The 25,446-nt window shown below is 45.4% G+C and overlaps 1 protein-coding gene across 6 annotated transcripts in view; it reads right to left on the bottom strand.

Moving 5' to 3' along the window:
• The window catches only part of PTCH2 (patched 2), a 120,658-nt gene that overhangs the window by 56,694 nt on the left and 38,518 nt on the right, over positions 1-25,446 (bottom strand). For all 6 annotated transcript variants that reach the window (XR_004536572.1, XM_033915872.1, XM_033915871.1 and 3 more), the window contains exons 3-6: positions 8,340-8,529; positions 7,964-8,033; positions 5,041-5,132; positions 3,796-3,991 (exon numbers count right to left, since the gene is read on the bottom strand). Coding sequence is in view for 5 of the 6 variants with exons in the window: in XM_033915872.1 (XP_033771763.1) it covers positions 3,796-3,991; positions 5,041-5,132; positions 7,964-8,033; positions 8,340-8,529 (548 nt within the window). In the remaining variant the exon portion in view is untranslated. The remainder of the gene's footprint in view (positions 1-3,795; positions 3,992-5,040; positions 5,133-7,963; positions 8,034-8,339; positions 8,530-25,446) is intronic.

Below are 25,446 nucleotides of genomic sequence, written 5' to 3' on the forward strand. Positions count from 1 at the left end.
CAGGGGCCACACTGTAGCTGAATCTAGCTGGAGAATCCCAGGGGGCCACACTGTAGCTGAATCTACTTTGAGAATCCTAGTAGCCACACTGCAGCTGAATCTACCTGGAGAATCCCAGGGGCCACACTGTAGCTGAATCTACTTGGAGAATCCCAGGGCCCACTCTGCAGCTGGGTCTACCTGGAGAATCCCAGGAGGCCACTTAGCAGCGGAATATATCCCTGTCTAGATGCAATTTCAACTTGTCTCCATTCTCTCTGAGTCCTGCCACCTCACTCTTGTGTCTTCTCCCAGTCCCTGTCCCTCTCTCCTGGTTTCATCCCCTCCCTCTCAGAGCCAGCATTTCTTCTTCCAAATCCTCTCCCTGCTTCTATTCCTTTACACAGACACCTCCTAATAATAAATTCTGCTCTCACCACTCATAGGCCACCTCTCAGCTACTCATAAGAACATAAGAATAGCCATACTGGGTCAGACCAATGGTCCATGGCCTGTTCTCATGGTGGCCAATCCAGGTCACTAGTACCTGGCCAAAACACAAGGAGTAGCAATATTCCATGCTACCAATTCAGGGCAAGCAGTGGCTTCCCCCATGTCTTTCTCAATAATAGACTATGGACTTTTCCTCCAGGAACTTGTCCAAAACCAGCTACACTATCTGCTTTTACCCTTACTCTTTCCCTTAATCCCTCTCTCAATGTCAATCTTCCCTGGCCCTGCAGGGTACAACAAGGGCAGGTCACCTGTCTCTTCTGCACTGTTCTGCTGCGCTCTCCTCTTCCTATAGCCCACTGGTCAGGAATTTTCCATTCAGCCAAAAGGTGCAGGGGGAGGCGGGAAAGAGCGCAGCTCAGTGGACAGGAGGGACCCAGTCTCTATCCTTAGGTGAATGAAGGGTTCCAAACCACTCTCAGACTCTTTATTTCTGCAGGGGGTCAATCACTTTTCAGCATTTCAGGAAAGAAACACCTGTATTTTCTCTCTGATTTATTCTAAAGGAAAGGCAGGAGGTTTTTACTATGTAGTGTCTCTGGAAGAAAGCAGCATTTCTGGCCAGGCAATAGCTCACTGTATTTGCCGTTGGATGACAGGTCAGACTGCTCGCATTGTGGCAAAGCACCTGTTTTCACGGTGAAAGTGTGTGCACTTTCATGTTTACCATCTTTTAAGGGAAAGTCCCCACAGACACCTGCCCTTGTGAACACCTCTGCTAAATATGGAACTCGCATCGATTTCTCTGCAACTGTGCGCCCCACCCAGGCTCTGGCTTTCAAACTATGCGCCACTGAGCTCAGGCACTATCTTACAGAATAGCTCGTAGGGGGAATTTTGGCATGTAGCTGTTAATGTATTTGCTGGTATTCTGGTCAGTTGTGTGAGTGGGTGGCACCCTCTTTATAGAGCTACCTTCTCCCTGTGTGGAGAACATGCTTTCTATACAGAAATTACCACCATGATGTATGTAATAATGTGGTATTATCTTTCCACTAGCATGAAGAAATTAAGAAGGGTCAGGTGACATTTACATGTGTGAAAAGTTAGTCCAAATTAGTGATTTAAAAAAAAAAAAAAGTTGTTCCTAAAATGCATCTTCCGAAAGCGCGTATCAGTTTCAAGGCATTTCCCATTGAAGAAGGGTCTTCTCAAATCAGACATCAGGGTGAGGCTAACTATTCATTTGAAGCTGGGATGTCACAAAGTGAGTGAGGGGGCAATTGTGTTTATCTGTCTTAAAAAGAAAAACCAAATTCAAACAAAACCCAAAACTAAGAGACTTCGAACTTGGACCACAGAGATTGAGCTATATGTAGAGCTGCCGACCTCCTCTCATATTGTATGAACCTGGAACAGAAGGAAGAGGCAACGTAGGGACCGGCAGCATCATTTCAGCATCGGTCCTAAAGAGAGACAGAGAGCAGGAAGGACAGGGTGGCGGAAAAGCTGGTTAGGCCACGGTTCCAGGTGGCTCAACCCTTTCTAGCACTTATGCGTTCATGGAGGGTTTCTTTCATCTGTCCAGTTTTGTACACGTCACGTCAAATGGTCAGGCAAAGGGACACGTTGTGAAACAAACAGCAAAGTAAAAACAAATTGGGGGGGGGGGGAATGTCACTTAATGCCCATTAAAGCTAAGAAATTTGTTGGAATAGAACAGTGTAAGTGAAGATATCTAAACCAATGGAAGTACGGTATCAAGGATGACTTTCCTCACTCAAAGGCAGGCGCTCTCCCGCCAAAACATGGTACTATCATTTATTTTTAGTATTTCTATACCAAAGCATTTTTCCCTCACACTCTGTCTAATGTACCTGGGGCAATGGGGGATTAAGTGACTTGCCCAGGGTCACAAGGAGCAGCGTGGGATTTGAACCCGCAACCTCAGGGTGCTTTAACCACTGTGAATGTGCATGACGTGCATTAATAGAAAATGTACCCCAGATGGAAAGTCATCCTTGACACCCCTACTTTCATTGTTTTATTGAGTTGGTTTGTAGTGAAGACGTCTTAACACATTGGCCTTAAGAGAGGAAAAATCCACATCTGGAATGGATCAGAATCAGAGACCGAATGCTGGGCTTGATGGACCCTTGGTCTGACCCGGCACGGTTCTAATGTTCTTACCCTCCTAACCCCATCGTTCCCTTTCAGAAGTGTTGATGATCTTTTCTAACCTTGTCATTCCCCTCTAGAGATGTCAGTGGTATCACCCTCCCAACCCTGACATTTCCTTCCACAGACTTCAGTGATATCACCCTCCTAATAACCAAAAAAGTCGGGATAGAAGAGATGCTTCCATTTCATATAAAAGGACTCAACGCTGCCAGCGTTTCGGTACATAGATTAGTATCTTCTTCAGGAGTCTTCCAAAAAAGGTTGACCAGCCTTAACTGGTGGGCAGCAAGATCTCAATGTTGAGGAAGACTGTGCGTTAAACCAGAGCATTGACAGAAAACTTTTTGGGATTTTTTTTTTTTTTAAATGAATGTCAGATTATTCTTACTTAATAACAGAAGGTTAAGGCTGGTCAACTTTTTTTGGAAGACGATAATTTAAGTACTGAAACACAGGCAATGTTGAGGAGACTGAGAGGGGACATGATCGAAACGTTCAAAATACTGAAGGGAATAGACTTAGTAGATAAAGACAGGTTGTTCACCCTCTCCAAAGTAGAGAGAACGAGAGGACACTCTCTAAAGTTAAAAGGGGATAGATTCCGTACAAACATAAGGAAGTTTTTCTTCACCCAGAGAGTGATAGAAATCTGGAACGCTCTTCTGAAGGCTGTTATAGGGGAAAACACCCTCCAGGGATTCAAGACAAAGTTAGACAAGTTCCTGCTGAACTGGATCGTACGCAGGTAAGGCTAGTCTCAGTTAGAGCACTGGGCACAATGGACCACTGGTCTGACCCAGCAGCGGCAATTCTTATGTTCTTATGTTCTTTTCAATAAAGATCTCGAATGGAAACCACTCTTCTATCTCCAATTTTGTTTGTTATTTTGTATCCCCGTGGGGACTATTTGTTGCTCTTCAGCCGTATCACCCTCCTAACCAAACCATTCTCCTCCTGAGACCTTAATGGCATCCCCCACAACCTCCTCATTCCCATCTCGAGGCTTCAGGGCTATCTTCCTCCTAACCATGAGCCTATGTCGTAAGGATGTTTTCCTTAGACATAAATTGGTAGAAACAATTTTGAGTTTCTGACCACATTTTAGTGAATGGCCTTGTCTTCTGTACTTTCCTAAGTCATTCCAGCTGTCACTAAATCACTCTATCTCCTCCACACACTCACCTGTTTCCTCTGCTTGTTTGGGGCACTCTCGGGGCACTCCGGATCAGTGGGGTCAAGGCACGGCCTTTCCATGTATGCCTGTCCAACCTGTGCCTTGTCCAGCATTTCTCTGAACCCATCGAGGGAAGTGAACTGTCCCAGTTCCTCCATCAACTGCACTGGGTCCAAGTTGGTCCACTGGATATTGGGTCGGTCACTGGCAAAGCAGGAAAAAAGAAATTGTACAAACCACGCTAGACACTGCAGGAAGTCCACTGAGCTCTCACAGCACTTGCAGGGTAACACGAAGAGGCCTCCAATAGCCAAACCACCCAGAGTGGTCATTTCAGAGTTCAAGTTTTCCAGTGAAAAGATTCAGCAGAGCCTGGGGAGCCAAGTATCCAACTCATGCCTTCCCTTCCCCTCTCCTCCCTCCCCACCACCACCATTGTTTGCCCTGCTCACTTCCCCTCTCCACTCTGCGCTCTGCTGCTACCTCCCACCCATTCCGTGGTATATCCTGCTAGCAGGGCCGGATTAAAACTATATGGGGCCCTAGGCAGACATAAATTTATAGATATATAGACACACACAGAGTATATAAAATAACTCTAAATAGGAGGAAACAGTCCAGGAGGAAACAGTCCAGAAACCATTAGCGGCACTTTGCTGGGACCAGACAGAGAGAGCTCTGCTCAGCTTCTCTCCTCTCTGGAGGTGCTCAAAGACTGGAAGCTCTGGTGTCACACAGGTCAAGCAAACAAGCCGGCCTAGTGCTAATTCTGCCCAACACATGCAGGGTGGTAGATGGCAGATATGTGGAAAAGTCTCTCAGAAGAGGTGGTGGAGACAGAGATTGTGTCTGAATTTAAGAGGGCCAGGGATAGGCACGTGGGATCTCTCGGAGAGAGAAAGAGATAATGGTTACTGCGGATGGGCCATTTGGTCGTTATCTGCCACTAGGTTTCTAAGTTACAAACACCAGTGCAACCACAGGACTAGAAGAGACTGTTCAGTTGCCCACCGAAGGTGTCCTGTCCTTTCTTCAGGATGTCTCCTGGTCCAGTCCAAGTGAAACCCGGAGGCAGTCAGCCCATACCACAGTCTCATGCTTCACAGAATTACCGCTATGGCCTGGTGCACCCACAAGCAGCGTAGTAGTCTAGGTGGAACACAGGCAATGCTTGTGACTCAGGAATCATGTCAGTAGTGAGGCTGACGGTGAAATGCAAGTGTGCCTGAGAAATGCCAGGAAGCGTTACTTACGGTAGGTAGGCAGAGCCCCCTTGTAGCTGAGCTCCTTCCCAGAAACAGTCCAGCGGGCTGACGATCACACATGGAAACAGCTTCTCAATCATCTGTCCAGAAAGAAGGGGCACGGGGAGGAAGAGACAGGTATCAATGTCAGGACAAGAGCCCACAGCCCCTGAGTGTTACAAGAGCCAAACACTGGACTTCTGACTCGGCTGCACACACTGCAAACGTTTAAGAGGCTACACAGGTTCTGGGTTCCAGCTCCAAACTGGAGACATCACTCGTGACCTGCTGCACCCCTGACTGTTCCAGTACTGAGACCCCCACCCTCCACCACACACACACAACTGCTAGTGCATCTAACTTCTACCCTCTAGATATTCAAGTACTGAAACTCCTCCCCCCTGCACCTCCGGGGAGTGGGGCCCAAATATTTTCCTTTCTCCCGCTCCCACGTCCAACACAATCTCTCTCTCTCTCCCTCCATTCCCCACACACACCCTAGGTTCAATTCTCTCTTTCTCTTCCTCCCTAGCCCCAAGTCCAATTCTCTCTCTCTCTCTCTATCCCTCTTCCTCCCTAGCCCCAGGTCCAATCCTCTCTCTCCCTCCCTCAAGTCCAACTCTCTCTCCCACTCTCCCCCACCCTACATACCCTAGGTTCAATTCTCTCTTTCTCTTCCTCCCTAGCCCCAAGTCCAATTCTCTCTCTCCCTCCCTCAGGCCCAACTCTCTTAATTCCCTCCATCGCTCTCTTTCCCCCCTCCCCACGCAAGGTCTGGCATTTCTCCTTCCTCCCCTGCACTCGCCCGAGACTCAATGCTTCCCCCTTATACCCCCACTACATCTTGATGCTCCCCCCCAGCACTCTCCCTGTGACTCGATGTCTCCCCTCAGCACCTGGCTTACGGTTAATCTGTCTTCTTTGGCCCTGCAGCCAATATCAGCCCTACTGAAAGGCTGCCAGCGGCCTGCACAGGGCCTTTACCAGCCTGCCCTCTTCTAACCACAGAAGGTGAGGTTAAAGAGGCCATTAGAGTCAAAAGAATATTTTTTAAAAAAGGATCCAAATTAAGAAAACAGGAAGCAGCAAAAGCATGAGAAGTTCAAGTTTCAAGTTTAATATAAATTTGATTGATCGCTTATTCAAAGTTCTAAGCGATGTACAAATCAGTAAAATTAAACAAACGACACAAACTAAATCTTGTAAGACGTATTAAGTTGGATGCAAAGCTAAAAGAGAATTTGGAAGAAGTTTGCTATAGAGACAGAAACTTATAGCAAAAGCCTTTACAGCTAGATTAGAAGCAGAAGGCCTGTGAGGGCAACAGGCAAGAACCAAAATGAATTCTTTGTTCTACTCTTCACTGAGGAAGATGCCTGAAATGGTATTTAAAGGTGACAGTTTGCAGGAACTAAAACAAATTTCAGTGAATGTTCTCTGACCATCACCAGTGATCCAGTGGCTTTGGTTGTAACGGTAGTATCATGGTGTGTCCACTAGGGGTCATCAACATCCTCAACCTCAAGAATGCCAAGTCACCTACCGGTAGATGGATTTCTCTTTGCACTTTCTCTAGGTTGCTTTGCTAAATCATTTTGCTTTTATTTACTTTCAGTTAACGGGATTCTGGCTTTTGGGACCAGTGGTCAGATGTGTCTTTCCCTAATCATATATAAGAGTTTTAAATGTACTAGGTAATGGCGGAATAGAAATCCCTAATGTAATGTAATGTAATATAATTGCTTTATTGCTGAGAGAGAAAATGTGATTCATGTTTACCTGTTTCCTCCACTCAGTATTTTATAGACCTCTATCCTATCACCACTGAGCCGTCTTTTCTCCAAGCTGAAGAGCCCTAGCCACTTTAGCCTCTCCTCATAGGGAAGTCGTCCCATCCCTTTTATCATTTTTGTTGCCCCTCTCTCTGCCTTTTCTATTTCCATTATATCTTTTTTGAGATACGGTGACCAAAACAGCACACAGTATTCGAGGTTCGGCCATACCATCAAGCGATATAAGGGCATTATAACATTTTCCTCTTTGTTTTCCATTCCTTTCCTGATCATTCCTAACATTCTATTTGCTTTCTTAGCAGCCGTTGCACATTGAGCTGAGGATTTCAACGTCTCCTCAGCATGACATGTAGAGATACTTTTCCTGGGCAGTGACTCCTAACACAGAACCCAGCATCACGTAGCTATAGTTTGGGTTCCTCATACCCACATGCATCACTTTGCACTTGCTCACATTAAAGGTCATCTGCCATTTTGACACCTCACAAGGAAGGTCCTTTGTGTCACCAGCAAATTTAATTCTCTCACTAGTTATTCCCATCTCTAGATCATTGATAAATATGTTAAAAAGCAGCGGTCCCAGAACAGACCCCTCGGGAACTCCACTGTTTACCCTTCTCCATTCAGAATACTTAGGATGTCAATATGTTTACTTTGGAGGAAAGGTGAGAGACATTGAAATACCTATGTGGCATAAATGCGCACAAGGCGAGTCTCTTTCAATTGAGACATCGCTCTGGAATGAGGAGGAAGGTGGAAGGGGATAGAGTCAGAAGCAACCTCAGAAAATACTTTTTCACGGAAAGGATGATGAATGTTTGAAATGGCCTTCTGGTGGAGGCAAAAAGTGACAAGTACGTTGGATCTCTAAGGGGGAGGAAGGGGTGCTGGATGGCATGGTTGGGAAGACTACTGTACTTAGGCCACGGGGTCTTTATCTGCCTTGGTTTTTCTCTGTTTCCCTCACAATACTCCCTGCTAATCTGCCAGTTTCAGTTCTTTTGGAAAGCAGGACTACAAGTTCAGCTGGACTTGATTATCTGGTACCCTCAATGCTGCCCATTGAACCCCAGATTGCACTAAGCAATGAAAACCCAGTTCTTGCATTTCGCAGCTGGTGGGAGCCACAGGAAACTCACTCTCTCGATCATTCCATTCTCGATTATAGGAACTCCCGACTTGTAGCACAGTTTGTTCAAATCCCAGGACCTGCAGAGAGCAGAATGAGAAGACTTAGAAAGGCACATGATTGCACTGCTGCTAGCTCATACACTTTCTCCTGAGTCCAGAGCACGCACAGGAGGTGCTTCCCAAATCATCTGAACAGCAGGGAAAGAGGTGACCCGAAACTAAATGAGGCATTTCCCTGATCCCTGCACCCATCACGGACAGCAGCCTCACAGACTCCCCCACCCCCACTCTAACGCCTGAGGAGTGATTGCAGTCGTTAGGGCTTTGGAAGAGGGTTTGTGGGAAAGGGCGCCTCCCCAGGTGTGGGCTGATACAACGGCTTACTTTCCATAGTGAGACACCTGAACCCTGCTAGCAGCGACGGCAGCTCTCAAGTGCAGCAGAAGTGCCTCCTGGCTCAGGATGTTCTCGCCTTCCTCTTTTGGTGTCTGAATCAACATTTGGGAGGTGTACGCAGCTTCCTCACCCAATTTCTCCTTTGTATATCTTAGTTCGTGGCTGACTCGACTCCCCACTGAAAGGAAAAGGAGAGAGAGAGAGAGAGAAAGAGAGCATTCGCATAGTCTGTAATAGCCAAGAGGGGCCAGAGTTTTGAGAGAGAGAATTTAGGGCATGCCCTAATCCCACCCCTGCCACACCTCTTTTCCTCAGTTGTGGTACCAAGAAGCTGCCTTTCCCTCTAGCAGCAGGAGATGCCTTAATAAGACGTCATCCCCTTCTGCTAATGGGGGGGGGGGGTAAGAGGGGCAGCTCAGCAGTTCTTAGCTCCCCAGAGAGAGTGCAAGCAGGAGACTTAGTAGGTCTGTAATAGCACTATGCAGAATGAAGACAGACTAGGAGGGCTGGCTTTGGTGTTGCATGGCTAGCTCAACCTGAAGAAGAAGAAGAATTTTATTCTTATATACCACCAAAGCCATAATAGTTTGAGGCGGTTTACAACAAGAAGTGACAATCAGGGAATAAAACACAATATAAAATCATCAGTATGTACATACAATGTGAAAGTAAAAACAGTAAAACCTTAACTTACAAATCTAAAACTGAAGTAGGATGAGGAATGCATAATGATGTTACCCAACCTGCCTGGAACGCAAGAATCTTTTATATCGACAGGCCTTTATTCTAGGATAAGTGGACATATGAATTGTACGAATAGGCCTGTTTAAAATGAGAGACCAGATGCGTAGAGGCCAACCCAAATACTGATTTAAAACAAAGACAAGAGAATTTGAACAGAACTCTTGCTTCCAGGGGCAACCAGTGTGATTTATGGTAGTAGGCGCTTAACTTGGCTAGGAGTTGGGCAACCTTCTGAGGATGGGGGAGCCCATTCCAAAAGAGCCAGTTTCACCTTAAGCAGCGTAGAACCAGACTGCAGGCACCAACCGACAAGAAGCGGCTTTCAAACTCAAATCTGGCAGTCGCTCAGGAGCATATGGTTTAGAGCAGTGGTCTCAAACACTATTTTGAGGCCCTCGCTATTATAAAGAATGATTCCTTATGGAAAACTTGTGGCTTAAGTGTCCGGCAGTCGCATTCTGGAACGTTGCCCGCCTCACTGCTGTAACCTCACGCAAGCCCTTTCCTGCATCTGTTCGCGATTGTGAGGAGGTGTCTGGTGCTGGAGGAGGTGAGAGCTGAAGGCGGTTGCGGACACGACTGCCGGACACTTAAGGCAGAAGTTTTCCATAAAGAATCATCCTTTATAATACCGAGGGCCTCAAAATAGTTGATCCAAAATCTCGTCTCTTCCAGTTGATACTTTGAGAGTTTTTCACTTTCTGCATGTTGCACTGCTTTCAGCTGTGTAGAACTGAAATGATCAGAAGCAATTAAGGAAAGATTTATAAACTATAACAAGTTTTACCTCATGCAAAGTTGTCATTTCTTTAATAAGATATTAACTATTTTTTCTGCGGCCCTCCAAGTGCCTACAAATCCAAAATGTGGCCCTCGAAGGGTTTCAGTTTCAGACCGCTGGTTTAGAAGAAGGTATTTTCAACAGATCCTGGCAAAATGCAAACATTAGAATATCTCAATAGAGAGATTGTGGGGTTTTTTCTAAGATATTCAGAAGCAACGTACAGGGGACCCTCTGTAGCCCTGCTCCCACATAGCCTTTGAAAGGCAGCTCTGCAAACGTTACACCTAGTACCTAGAACAGCAAATGCTCCTTTCACTAGGAAAAGAGGACATGCAGAGTTTCACTGAATACATCACCTAAGTCACAAATCTTAGAAATAGAAATATGTAGCCAGACAATGACCTGGACTTTGCCTCCAGAAAAAAAGAGGACGGACTGAGATATATCCAGGTTTTACTTCCACTGAAAGCAATGGATATAAGGAGAATGGATGGATACACCTGGTATAACTTCCACTGAAAATCCGTCCTGCTTTTTCTCGGAAATATGAGTGCAAAGCAACAGGATGCGTTCTGCAGTCCCAACATGTCAAACCAGAGGCAAACCTCAACAATTTAGAAGTGAGTGAAGGTTCTGCAAAGAAGAGCCCTCTGGGTCACCCACATTTACTCCGTTCGTCCGCTAATTCCCCAAAGAATACTGAAAAGATTCATTCCACAGATTCCGTGGCAGCTGAAAATGTGCAATTTGCCTCTAGAATGAAGCCTCTACCATGGTTTCCGAGTTTATTAATATCTTGATATACCGTCTATCACAAAAGAATATCTAGGCGGTTTACAATTTATAAAATAAATTTAAAAGCAAATGTTAAAAAGGGGGAAAAAGAAAAGCCCGTCATCAAATTTAATGAAGGGGGGATTACGTAACTTAAGACTAACATCATGGGGAAGGTACATAGGTACAAGACATCGAGATAAAATATATATAGAAATGCGAGGAGGCGTTTGGATTTAAAAACCTGCAGAGAGAATTATTGCTGGTGGAAGCCAATAGGATCCTGGATTAAGCGTCGTAGGCATGTTTGAAGAGAAACGTTCCAAAGAGAGGGCGCCAGGACCGAGAAGCCACTATTGAACACAATAGTTGCGTTTTCCTCCTTCCTTGCTCCATTTCAGTTTCTTTCATAAATTTTCTTCATTCTGACTTCATATTTTTCTTTCTCTTAAATATAAACCACGCTAGCCTGCTTTGATCTCTTTATCCTTTTTCACGTTCTTACTTTTCCTTCTTCTGGCACATGTTCTTTTCATGCTTTCCTTTTGCCTCTTGCGGATCCTGTTTCTTTCTGTCATCTATTTTCTCTTTTTTTGCTTTTCTTTACTACATATCTCTTTCTTTCTGCTCCTCTTGCCAAACCCTTGTTCCCATCTGCTCTCCCCCTCCCCTTCCTAAAATATTCACCTTTTCCCTTCCTTCATCTGTCATTTCATTCTTGTTTTTTTACTATTCTCTTCCTCATTTCTCTGTTATTAACCATTCCATCATCTCCATTTCTTCCCGCATCCTTCTTCACTTCCCTCAGAGTCATCAAGTTACCCAGTTCCAGGCTGGAGATGTTTGACCAGGCCTTGTTTTGAATTTTATATCCCAAAGCATTGTGGGATTTGTAATGCCTGATTCTGCTCATTGAAATCAGTGCTGTTAGTCCCATAATGCACCAGGAAATCCAGGACTGTCCTGAAATCTCCAGCCTGGAACTCGATAACTTGACATCTCTGCTCCCTTCTCCTTTCCATTCTACCCTTCCCATCCAACCCTCCTTTATCCTGTTCTCCGCCCCCTCCCCCCTCCACCTCTACTACTGTTACTACTATTTATTATTTCTATAGTGCTACCAGAAGCACGCAGCGCTGTACATTAAATACAGAAAAGACGGTTCCTGCTTGAAAGAGCTTACAATCTAATTATGACAGACACACAGGACACAGGGTAGATCAATATATACTATTCATGAAGTGGGATATAAAGGGATGAAGAGGTAGGGTAGGGGCTGCAGAGGGAATGAGAAACAGATAGAGTGCATTACAAGTTGGAAGGGTTAGGACCTAAACCTCTGGGACGTCCCTCCAAAGCTCTCCTGACCAAATAAGCAGCAGCAGCAGCACTGGGATGGTGTTTGGGGGCGGGGCTGGGGGCAGAACTAGGTGGGCCTTGGGGCATGGTCATGGGTCCGGATTTTCCTTCGGGAAAATCTGGTAACCCTAGAGGGGAGCATCTCCTGTGTGATTCCTGTAAGAAGGGTAGGGGTGTGGGAGCACTTCCTCTACAACTCCTGTAAAAACAGTGGGGTAAGAGCATTTCCTGTGTGAGGGGACAGCACTTCCTGCGTCACTCATGTTAGTAGGGAGGGGATAGGAACACTTCCTGCATGATTCTTGTAAGAAAGGTGAAGGGTGGTAGCATTTCCTATGTGACCTGTAGAAAGGATGGGGAGATGGATAACTTCCTGTGTGGCTCCTGTAAGAAAGGTGGGGATATGACCCCTGTAGAAAGGATATGGGGTGGATACATTCCATATGTGACTCTTTTTAGAGCAGTGGGGGTGGGGGCACTTCCTTTGTGATCCTGTAGGAAACCTATCAGGAATTCTGGATGGAAGTTACTGAAAAACTAGAACCAATGAATGAAGGCATTGCAGCTTGGCAAAACCTAGCTAATAAAGTTCTAGATAAGACTGCACCAATAAAAACAAGAAAGCTGAAACAGCAACATAACCCGTGGTTCACTTAAAAGCTAAAGGCCACAAGGAAAGAGGAGGAACAAAAAGAGCAAAGACTAGAAACCTATATCAACTGGAAGAAAGAAATAAAACAATACCAGTTAGCAGCAAAAAAGTCGTACTGTGACAAGATGATTAGCGAATCTAAAAATTCTTCAAAATGCCTCTTCAAAATCTACAACTCACTAATCTTCACAAAAGATATAACGCAACCAGATGTAGACAATCTAGAATCATGAGGACGTCATTCACACAAGACCCATCAGATAACATAGATCATTACCCAACCCAAAACAACGAAGATGAAGGAATCCCAGCCGACAGATGCTGGTCAAAATTCACTACAGTTAGCACACAAGAGATCTCAAACTGGCTGAAAAGAATATCCAGAAAGCACTGCTACCTGGATATATGTCCAGCTGGCCTGCTAACCCATCCCCCCCCCCCCAATTGTCTGCTATGGCTGACAGGCCTAAAAAACAGATGCTTAGAAAATGGACTCTATCCCAAAACAATATCAACCATAGCATTGACACCCGTACCCAAAGCCACAAACTTCAGGCCTACAAAATTACTAGACTTTTGTGTCAGCACTCAGCTAGCTAACTTCATAGACCAAACACAAGTCACAACATGGCTTCAGACCAAGGCACTGCACTGAATCCCTCTGACTCGAACTAACATCCAAAATAAGAGGCAAACAATTCGATATCTGGGCAGCATTTGATGCCATAGACCACTCTCTCTTACTCCTCAAATTAAATTAACTAGGAATACAAGGCATGGTGTTACAATGGTTTTCACAGTTCTTAAGAAATAGAACATATGAAGTCTGGAAGGAAGACAAGAGATCCCAATCGTGGAAGGCCAACTACGGCGTCCCGCAAGGCTCACCAATATCACCTGTGCTATTTAAACATCTATCTAAGTGCTCTAGGAAATAACCTACACTCAGCCCAGGCTCATATCTTCTCCTTCACAGTTGACATCTTCATTCTCTGTATAGCCAGAGTCCTTCAATAACACTCTAAATCAGGGGTGTTCAACCTTTTGGCTTCCCTGGGCCGCATTGGCCCCAAAAAATGTTTCTGGGGCTGCGCAAATGCTGCAGCAAGACAGAGGAGGGAGCTGGCAAGACGGTAAACACCCAGGGGCAGCAGAGGAAAACACTGCATCGCCCTTGACCAGAGCAGCACAAAATACTTCACTGGCCGCAGGTTGGACACTCCTGTTCTAAATGATCTGAAAACCACTATTGATGACCTAAGTACATGGACGAAGAGTAACTTCCTTAAGCTAGATAAATCTAAAACAAAATTATTATGGTTCGGAGATTATAAGTCACTACTGAGCACAGAACTAGAGCTATCCACATGTGAGAGGCTAAAGATAGAAAATTCCTCCAAAGTACTGGGAGTTAAACTTGACTCAAACTTAACCTACAAAATTCATATCATCTCTAGTGAAAAAAATTCTTCTTTAAGATGAGACAACTGAGACCAGTTTCAGGACAGTAGCACAATCTGTCCTAATACCCCACCTGGACTACTGCAATTCACTAAATGCTGGCATTACAGAAAAAGAGCGCAAGAGTCTCCAACTACTATATAACACGACCACAAGACTAATTCTCAAAAAGGGCAAATCCACTATTGGAACAACTGCATTGGCTACCAATGAACAAGAGAATCCATTTCTAGATTGTCTGCATGGCTTACAAAGCGATCCTTGGAGAACACTCAGAGGGACTAATATCTGATATCAAAGTCCCACATTCCTTCTTCAACTCACGCGTGACACAACGCTTCAAACTACCCCTCCTGTCACCACAAAAACAATGGCGGAAGAAGATGTTTGAGGCTACCTTCGAATACTAAGTTCCTCACATTTGGAACAAACTGCTAATATAACTAGGACAACCCACCACGTTCCTTGACTTCTCCCTAGAACCACTCTATTATCTTCCTCCCTAAACCACCTCCCTCTTAGTAAACCGCATAAATTCCTTGCAGAGATTCACAGTATATAAGGCACTGTATTGTACTGAATGCCCTTCATATGTGATTGAACTCCTGTGCCACCAAAGCTGCACCCCAGGAATGACTAATCACAGCATGAGTATAATACATGCCATTTATTACACACCAGCACATATACTGTATGTGCTTAAACACACAATTTTAGAGAAGGCCTGTCTGTGCAGAGAAATCACTATAGAATTACCCCCAACATACATCACTGTGGTAACCCATGTACAAACTGTTAGGTCACCACCGTTATCTGCCTTCGAATCTGAAAGGATGCAGACAGCGAGATGAGGGCTGGGGGAGGCAAGCGAGAGAGTAAAGTTTGTGTAATTAGTTTTCATTTGAAAGAGTGCAACCTGATCCGGACTTCAAAGGACAGTCAGGAAGAGTTAAATTCCAGCGCTCTAATTACTCAAGACAAAGAGACTCCACCACTCACACTTCAAAGGGAAGGAAGTGAGACAAAGCTGTGGAGTGGCTAAGGGGAAAGTCACCAACACATCCAGTCTCATTCCAAACTACTCCTTCCAAGTCCCAGCAAAGGTCACCCAGAGCAGCACAGCAGGGTGGCCCATGGATGATGGATGAGGGATGGGGGGGGGGGGCCGAGCAGGGGCCTCATTTACATGTCAGCAGCGGCTGAAAAGCTCAGTGCTAGGGTTGGTCCTGCTTCGCTCACTCTCAAGGTCACCCTTCTCAGGGCATATCTCCTGCACAAGGTCTGTGGTGGATTCTGTCCATTTCATCAAGGGGATAACATGCTGGGTGCACTATCCACTCATGAATTCGCTCTCTATCGCGTTCTCAAAGAGCTCAGAACGGGTCAGGTTGACAGACATAATAAACAGTTACACTACAAGTGTTTTTAATACAAGTTTTTATCCTAATTCGACACATACTTGGGATCTAATATGTAATTTACAGGATACATTTGACATAGTTACACTGCAAGATTCAGCAATATAAGTCTTTATCCTAATGTGACTGAATTCAAATAGTGATGTCACAAGCACGAATGGTGACATCACGGGTCCTTTTTCTGACACAGTCCTTCCCGCCTGCTCTGATTTCTTCCAGCTCAGTTGGTGCCATGAGCTTTCCTTGGCCTTATGCAGAGATGGTTTTCTTATCCCTCCCTCCCCCCCCCCCGCCCCCTATTCAATCATTGCAGCCTCCATGCTGGCCACTGAATGTTATCCTCTGGATTGTAAACCCAATAAGCCCCTAATTCTGTATAAAGTGCTAAAAATTGCATGCAATTTAATTACTTAGCGAGCCAATTAGAAATGATTCTTGGCCACTAACAATTATCGTTGCTAATTGGCATAACTGGAATTAACACGTGCGTCTTTATAGACGCAACCTCAGGGTCAACTTTGCCTTGTCTCTGTTATTCTCTGCACATATCCAACAAACTGCCAAAACTCATCACTCTTTTCTATAAGACCTTGCCAAAATCTGGAGTTTCCAAGACCATTATCCACACCCTCATCACCTCTAGTCTGGATTACTGCAATGCGCTTCTCAGGGATCTTCCGCTAACCCATCTCTTCCCCCTTCCATCTGTTCAGAATTCTGCTGCGCGCCTTGTATTCCACCAGGGTCGTTATGTTCATGTTACCCCTCTCCTCAAGTCGCTTCATTGGCTCCTTGTCCACTTCCACATACTGACCTACAAGTGTGCTCACTCTGGGGCTCCTCAATCTCTCTCCTCGCTTATCTCTGCCTGCACCCCGCCCTGGGAGCTCCGTTCTTCATGTAAGTCTCTCTTGTCTGTACCTGTCTCCTCTACTGCCAACTCCTGACTCAGCCCCTTCTGCATTGCTGCGCCGTATGCCTGGAACAACCTGCCTGGATTAGTACACCAGGCTCCATTCCTGGTGGTATTCAAATCCAGGTTCAAAGCCCACTTTTTGGAAGCTGCGTTTAGGTCTTAACTCCTGCAGTTTGAAATACACTAAGGGGCTCATAATCAAAACTTTAAAACATCCAAAAGCCAGCCTAAGTTGGCACTTGGACATCTAATAGAAGGGATGTCCAAGTGCCGATAATCAAAACCAAGTTTCTGGACAGGCAGAAGCACTTCTAAGCTGCTGTGCGTCCAGAGAGAAAAGGGGTGTGGTGGGAGGTGTGTTATGGGTGGGAATCAGGCGGGATTCAATCTGGACGTACCCCAGCCAGAATCAAACCTTTCCTAAATGGAGCTTAGACGACAGCAGTTAGATCTGTTTGTGTTGTGTCTAAGTTCTACAAAGGTGCCCAAACTGACAAGAAGACCATTGGAGGATTTAAGGAATGACCATCCTTTATTTCCCCAGTGGACACGATTCCCTCCCACCACCCAAAGAGTGAAACCCCCCCCCCCAAAAAAAAACCCATAGGTTTCCCATCAGCTGATTGCATCAGAGGAATTCCCATCAGCTGAGTTGGTTTCGGGGATTCCTGGCAGCTCCACCCCTCCCCCTAACATCCCCTGATATCTCTGCCCCCTCCCCCCGCCACATTCCCACAGTATTCCTGGGCCCTCTCCTACATCCCCAAACACCCCTGCCCCGTACCTTCTGGATGTACTTTCTCCTGCCTAGAGGGCTGTGTGCTGCAAATGATGGGGCGTCCCCCTCCCAGTGCATCTTGGGATGCAGTGGAAGGGGCCAAAGGCCCTGATTGGCTCAAAATCACTTGGGCCAATCAGGGCTGCCAGGAATCCCCCAAACCAGCTCAGCTGATGGAGATTCCTTCTGCCGTGATCAGACAAGGTTGCTGGTGATTATGTCTACAAAACTTGCTTTTCTATGTTTTTCACGTGGATGTTTTTATTTTTGAAAATGGGCAAAAAAAAGGTGGATGTCTTAAGGACCAAAATTTACACCTAACTCATTTTCAAAAATAAAAGCCAGACGTTTGGCAGCTTTGAAAATGGACATTTTTCCTGCTGGGTTTGTGGACATAAGAACATAAGAAATGCCTCCGCTGGGTCAGACCTGAGGTCCATCTTGCCCAGCAGTCCGCTCACGCGGCGGCCCAACAGGTCCAGGACCTGAGCAGTAATCCTCTATCTATACCGTTCTATCCCCTTTTCCAGCAGGAAAATGTCCAATCCTCTCTTAAATCCCAGTATTGTATTCTGCCCTATAACGTCCTCTGGAAGCGCATTCCAAGTGTCCACCACACGTTGGGTAAAGAAGAACTTCCTAGCATTCGTTTTGAATCTGTCCCCTTTCAACTTTTCCAAATGCCCTCTTGTTCTTTTACTTTTTGAAAGTTTGAAAACTCTGTCCCTCTCTACTCTCTCTCTATGCCCTTCATGATCTTATAAGTCTCTATCATATCCCCTCTAAGTCTCCTCTTCTCCAGGGAAAAGAGACCCAGTTTTCCAATCTTTCTCTATCTCTCTCTTTCTATTTCTGTCTCTCTCCCTTTCTTTCTATCGCTCTCTCTCTCTCTCTGTTTCTCTCTGTCTCCCTTTCTCTCTGTCCCTCTCTACTCTCTCTATGCCCTTCATGATCTTGTAAGTCTCTATCATATCCCCTCTAAGTCTTCTCTTCTCCAGGGAAAAGAGACCCAGTTTCTCCAATCTCTCAGCGTATGAAAGGTTTTCCATCCCTTTTATCAGACGCATCGCTCTCCTCTGAACCCTCTCGAGTAACGCCATGTCCTTCTTAAGGTATGGCGACCAAAACTGGACACAGTATTCCAGGTGTGGGCGTCCAACCTCCGACAGGCACACTTTTGATTCTGCCCCTCTAGATCTCTTCTCGTTTCCTTCCTTCTCAGCCTCTCCATCCCTTGTTTGTCCCTTCCTGAGCACCATATGTCCTGCATGTCTGGCATGACTTAGATTGTAGGGTCTTTCGAGCGTGTTTAATGTACAGCGTTGCGTGCATTTCATAGCGCTATAGAAAGCAGTAGAAATTTCTCCGCGCAGATCCAAAAAGTAGGTCAGGGCGTTTGTAGGATTCGGAGGACTCACACCTAATTAAGGTTCAGAGATTTCCCCCAGGGTTCAGTTGGTGTAAATCCTTGCGTCCAAAATTGGATGAGGATCCCGGTATCAAGCGCTATTCTGTAGATGCCACCTAACTTTGAGCGCCATTTAGCAAATAGCATTTAGTGTGCTTTTTTTTTTTAGGGGGTGGGGGGGTCATTTATGTGTGTACATTTCATGCATACGTATTCCTAAGGGAGGTTGTAAAGCCCCACCGGCTTGACCAGTCTGAGACCCGCTGCTGTAATATGATGGGACACTGGCTTCTACCTGGAAAACCAAAGAGTGGATGTGAAACGTCGTTGCCCCATTTCCTTCCTCTGCAGCCCTTCAAGCAGTCACGTTTGGAAAAAGCATCACACCTTCTGTCCAGTGGCCGGGTGATGCTGGCCCTGCAATGACAGACGCTCTCCGGGAGAGCTGGTTATAAATTCCGAGAGAACGCCTTTGCTTTTCTACAGGCAGCGCGAGTACAACTCACTTGGGAGGGTGAATCACTCCATCAGTCGCCTTTTCCATGGATGAGTTAGCCCAAAGAGGGAAGGGCTGTGTTTTCCCCCATCATCTCCAACCTCAGGCATACAAAAAAGGGGCGACATGGAGCTGATCTCAGACAACACGCATGAACCTTACAGCTTCAAATTCTGTTTAGGTATGGACCTGGTGTTTGGCAGTCAGCCTGTCCTTTGTGGGCCGAAACTCTGTGAGGGACTTCAAGTGACTTATTGAAGCTTTGCCCTCTGCAAGTGAAATGCAGCCAAACCTCAAAGATGCAGAGCAGTAAAGAATGTGTCTTGCGGGCACCCGGACAGACAGACAGGATGGCAGGAGCTGATAGAAGGATAATTACCTCACAGTCAACAGAGAGAGAGCTTTCTTGGCTTGTACAGATGTCTGTGTGTGTTGCGGTTTCTGTCTTTGTGTGTGTGACCCTCCAACCCCCCTTAACTTTTGCAAGGCTGGAATCAGCTCAACTAGAGCTTGGGCTGGAGGCCGGTCACTGAGGGGACATTAAACGTATTTTAGTTTGCAACCTCAGATTGGGAGCGAGGGTATTAAGAATGCTTGTTACGCTTCTTACGCCATTCTGCCACACATTACGGGGTATGGGGCTAATGCGAAGTCCCTCTAGCAGGACGCTAAATGCTGGCTGGCCCCCTGCTCTGTACTGCGAGAGGAAAGACTGTGTGGGACCAGCCCAAAAACAACAAGATTCAGAATGCGCTCGGTAATTACACAGGCCTGAGACGATTACACCACGTCCTCCATCTGGACCACCCAAGCGAGGAGCTGGCTCCCATTTCTGGAACAGGGACTCGCCCTCCCATGCACAAACTCTCTTAAAGAGGCAGGAAGCCTTTCTCTCTGCTCTCTAACACCTGGCACTCACTCTGGTCTGGCGTCAGGGCTCAGGTTCAGAACCGGTTTGGGGTCCATGTGGGAAGAGCATCTGTAATAGCGAGCCCAAAGCCTCTTCTGCCCTCTAGTAAGTTACACAGTGAATGACAGCTGAGAAAGACAACATGTGCCAGAAAGGTGGCCTCTCCTCCCCCCACCCTGTGCAGCCTAACCCCTCTCTGCCTCTTTTATTCCTTAAAATGTGAAAGTAATTTCCAGTTTTACTGTGAGTGAAAATGTTCAATACTTTTCGCCAATCTTTATGACATATAGAGAATCTCTCTGTCTATCCCATGCTTTTTTGACCCTACTACTTCCTGCAAAAGAGCTTCCAGGCCTCCACCACCCACTCTATAAAGAAGTATTATTTCCTGATGTTGCTTTTCATTTTCCCTTCTTGCAACTTCTCTTCATGCTGCTCTGTTTTTGGAAACGGTTGTTTTGTTTCTCACTATCACGCGAGCATTTTAAATGCTTGAATCATTTGTCCCTGTCTCTCCTCTCCTCCAGAATAGACATATTCAAGTCTTCCAACACCTTCTACGCCAAGACATTTTGGTCACTTTCCTCTGAATGGCTCTGAGTCTTTTTACACCTTAGCAAGACACGTACAACCTCCAAAAGTGAATGCGGTCTCACCAATGACTTTGTACAGGAACATTATCAGCTCTGCTGGCTAAGCCCCTTCTGGATCTTCTTGGGTACCATCACCTCTCACCTCTGCTCACGAACAGCTCCTTAGGATTTCCTTTCCACCTTTGGTTCAAAATTTGGAGGAGAGACTGCGGGCTTTCATTGCCTCCCTGGCCTCTTCAGGCCTGCCTTGTCTGCAGCATGACATTTTCGTTAATGTAGGCATGACTTTGGTGTTTCCTACTAACACTGACTCCCAGAGCTCAAAGCGCAATGACAGAGCCTAGGAAAAAGCAACTAAAATGGTTAAGGGGTTGGAGGAGTTGCCGTACAGGGAGCGATTAGAGAAACTGGGCCTCTTCTCCCTTGAAAAGAGGGGACATGATCGAAACATTCAAGATACTGAAGGGAATTGACTTAGTAGATAAAGACAAGATTGTTCACCCTCTCCAAGGTAGAGAGAACGAGAGGGTACTCTCTAAAATTGAAAGGGGATAGATTCCGTACGAACATAAGGAAGTTCTTCTTCATCCAGAGGGTGGTGGAAAACTGGAACGCTCTTCCGGAGGCTGTTATAGGGGAAAACACCCTCCAGGGATTTAAGACAAGTCTAGACAAGTTTCTGCTGAACAAGGACATACTCAGGTAGGGCTGGTCTCAGTTAGGGCACTGGTCTTTGACCTGGGGGCTGCCGTGTGAGCGGACTGCTGGGCATGATGGACCACCGGTCTGACCCAGCAGAGGCAATTCTTATGTTCTTATTACACAGGATATTCAAACCTAAAAAACATATACTGTAATATTGGCAATCCCGTCTCATACCCAAACAATTTCAGTCAAATAATATAACAAAATATTTTGTTCCATCAACCCCTACATTTTTGTAATCTTGACGCCATCATTTTGTAACTTCAATAATGGATAGGTTAGCATTTAGTGTGCTACTAGTTAGCAAGTGTTAAATCGAATAGCAACACCGTAGTAAAAGGATCCCCAAGTTACAAGGCCTCTGTCATCTAATATAATAAAGCCCTAAGCGCGCATGCGCACTCCCACCTGCGTGCTCCCATTTTCCGTGCGCTGTAGGGTACCACAGGTAGGAGTGTGCATGCACAAGAATCCCCCGCGGCGGCTGTGGGCGGCTGCAAACTGTGGCGGCAGATGGCTGAAGCCTGCCTGGAGGAGGACGAGGAGGAGCTGCGAGAGCTCCACAGAGGCAGAAGGTGAGGAGAGAGAGACAGAGACAGATGGATGAGAAGGACAGAGGGGCTACTAGGGGGACCAGGAGAGATGGTAGGGGATAGGGAGAGATAGACTTCAGGGAGTGTGGAGGGGGCAGGAGAGAGAGATGGTGTTGGGGAAGGACAGAGGGGGACAGGAAAGGGAAAGATGGCAAAAGAGGTGAAACAGGGTCAGAGAGAGAGATGGTAGAGGGTGTGAAAGGGGGAAAGGGAGAGATGGAAATGGTAGGACCACTGCTGCTTTGGGGCACTAAGGGAGGAAAGGTTGGTACATCAGGACTGCTGCTGTCGCCTCGGGTAAGTAAAGACCCTGTCAGGAGGGCCAAAAGGGTACAAAGGAAATGGTGAAAGGTGAGGTGGTGGGACTGGGATCAGTGGGAGGCAGAGTCCGGGCACGATAGAGGCGGGGCATGGGTGGGGTCAGAGTCAGGGTCAAGGTATAGGTGGGGCTATTCTAGCACCCGTTACTGTAACGAATGTAACAGGCTAAAACACTAGTCTATCATAAGCTTCTAATGTTCATATTTTGACTATCTCATATTTTCAGAATGACAAAAAAAGAAAACCAAAACCTTATGGCTCCTTTTACAAAGATGCAATAGAGGTTTCTACCGTAGGTTGGCGAGGGAAGGGCTCCATCACTCATCGCAGTTCTATGGGCATTGGAGCAGTTACCTTGCCGGCCCGCAATAGAGACAGACACGGGAAAATGTTGAATAAATTCCTGACAACCGTTCTGAGCTCCCCCGGGAGAATGGAAGAAATAAATCAATACTGCAGCTTTGTAAAAGCTTTCAAACGTTTTGACGATCCATCTGTGAGTTGTTTTCAAGAAATCAAAGATCGACGCAGTGCTATTGTTGCTAGAATTTCTTAATCCCACCTTGGGGCCAAATTAATAAGTTATTAGAAAATCATGTAGGACTCTCATATGACACCATACTATTTGGCACTGCAATGAGAACTCAGAGTCCGATCTCAGCAAATAATAATAAGCTACTATTAATATTGACAGGAGTCGCCATGCAACAAATAACTCAAAATTGGAAGGACTATACCAAATTAAATTATACATTCTGGTGGAACTCTGTATGTCATATCTACAAAATGGAAAAAGTAATAGCGTTACAACAAGGGAATCTTCATAATTTTAAGAAAATATGGCAACCATTGACTAATTATTCTACTGATCAGATTTCTTAGCACATTGGTAGTAGATATATAGGATTGGGGAGGGATTTGTATAATTTTTGGAAATAAGAATTGAAAAAAGGGGAGGGATTTATTATTTATGATATGATATATTGATTCTAAATACAAATGTTATGTAATAATTAATTATATTATATGTGAATTAATTGATGTAAGAATAGTAAATTAATAAATAAATTAATAAAAATAAAAATAAAAAAAATCCCACCTTGGATTCAAGGCGGTAGAAACCAGTCCTTTACCTTTCTCACACACACAGGACCTCGACTCAAGGGACCACAATTTAGAAACAGACAAAACCTGAACTGGAAACCCCAAGAAACCAGACTCTTGTCTGCACCACAGCACAGATAGAAATACAATTTCCCCTATAGCAAGACGAGATGCACATTGCCAAAACTGACATTACAGTCTTTCCCTCTCTACTCGGCACTCTTCCATCCCCACCACACTTGAGTTCATCTACCCAAGTCCTGCCTGTGCTCTTCATCGTCTGCTAACGTCCCCATTCCCCCTTCAACTTCTGTTCATTCAGAAGTCATTTCTAATCCAATCCCTTTCTCCTCTGTACAGCCAAAACACAGACTGACCTTCCCCACGCCATGAATCGAGTGGACAGAAGTAACCATTCTGTATTCTCTGTAAACTAACTTGGTGTCTACCCTGTTCACACACATTCCCCATCTCTTTCTCTTCAGAAAGCAAGCTGAAAACAAAACCACAGTCTCTTCAAGTATATTATAATGTTCTGTTGTTGGAGGGGACAGTGTCTCCAAAGGGGTTTGTTTTGCACATACCATGACAGGAATGAAGCTCAGTCTTAAGCCAGAGTACATGGCGTGTGATCTCAGTCTCTCATCGTAGAGCTTGTCTTGTGCTAAAGTTAGAGCTTCCTTCTGGAATTCATAAAATATAACATGTATGGATTTGGTAATGTGTGTGAGCATTCGATGTCCAGGCCTTTGCCATATAGGCAGACAACAAACAAAATGATTTATTCATGTAGTCGAAGGTCAGATATAAAGACATCATTCTTCCCCACAAGCTTTTCTAGCTCATGATTAACCATTTAAAGGAGGGTCTAGTCTCCTGCCAGCCCAACAAAAGATGCAAAGTACAATCTTTATCTTACTCTTCCTTGCAGTAGACAGAGCTGCATCTCTCTCTTTAGAGTCTTCCCAGTCCTCTCCTTATGTCCCTGGCAAGGACAAACTTAGCATCCTTTCCTGCAGGAACTAGTTTCAAACTCTCTCTAGGTCTTTGCAATCCTGGGATCATTCCTAGAGGTTCCTTCTCTTCCCTCTGGGCCTCCCCTAGCTTGTCCTTGCTCTGGGATTTTTTTTTCTTCTGGCTGAACCACACATTCTCTACTATTCATAGACTGCCTTTTACATATGGTTTAAGATAAGAGCAGTTTACAATCAATGTTTCTCTTATGACAAATTTCACATATGATCAAAGATAGGTGACAAAGGAAAAAGAAAACCTATTAACAGCAGTATTAAATACTGGAGAAAAAAGCCAGGTTTTCAGCATCTTTCAAAAATGGAGCTATCCTACTTGATCAGAAGCTACCAACGGCAGAGCACACAAATGTAAAGGCCCTTTTTCTGGTGGTTATCAAGTGAATACTCTGTAACGAAGGTAGCTCGAACAAGTTGTATTGAGAAGACGGTAACACCCTACTCCGATTTAACTCCTTCAACTTCTCCCTGAGCTAGCCAGGCTGTAAAAATCGAAATGCTTTGAAAACAAGAACTGGGAGCAAGGTGATCTTTTTTATCTTCTTCTTCTCTTCTGGTCTTCCTTGGCAGTGGGCTATCTGAGTCCAAGTCTACTGCATTGTGGTCTCTGCTTTGACTATGGATCGGAGGGGGGGGGAGCTGGGGTGTTGGATCTGTGTCCTGGTTTTATTTGGTTGTTATTCCATGGTTGATTGTATTTGTGGGATGGAGTTTTTTCTGAAAATAAAAATTGATTATACACAGAGGGAAAGCCGATGCCAGCACGAGTGGCTCGCGCTGGCAAAGATTTAAAGAGGTACAGGGAAGGGAGGGTGCGAGGGTGGCGTGGGGAGGGGTGGAGAGTAGGCACCTCATATTCTCACTATACCACCTTCTGTTTTCTGTCTTTCAACCAGTTCTTAATCCATAATGGAACATGACCTCCTATCCCATGACTTTCTAATTTCCTCAGAAGTCTTTCATGAGGTACTTTCTCAAATGCCTTTTGAAAATCCAAATACACAATATCAACCGGTTCACCTTTATCCACATGTTCATTCACCTCTTC

Source organism: Geotrypetes seraphini, chromosome 12, assembly GCF_902459505.1.
Source record: "Geotrypetes seraphini chromosome 12, aGeoSer1.1, whole genome shotgun sequence".
Classification (NCBI taxonomy): domain Eukaryota; kingdom Metazoa; phylum Chordata; class Amphibia; order Gymnophiona; family Dermophiidae; genus Geotrypetes; species Geotrypetes seraphini.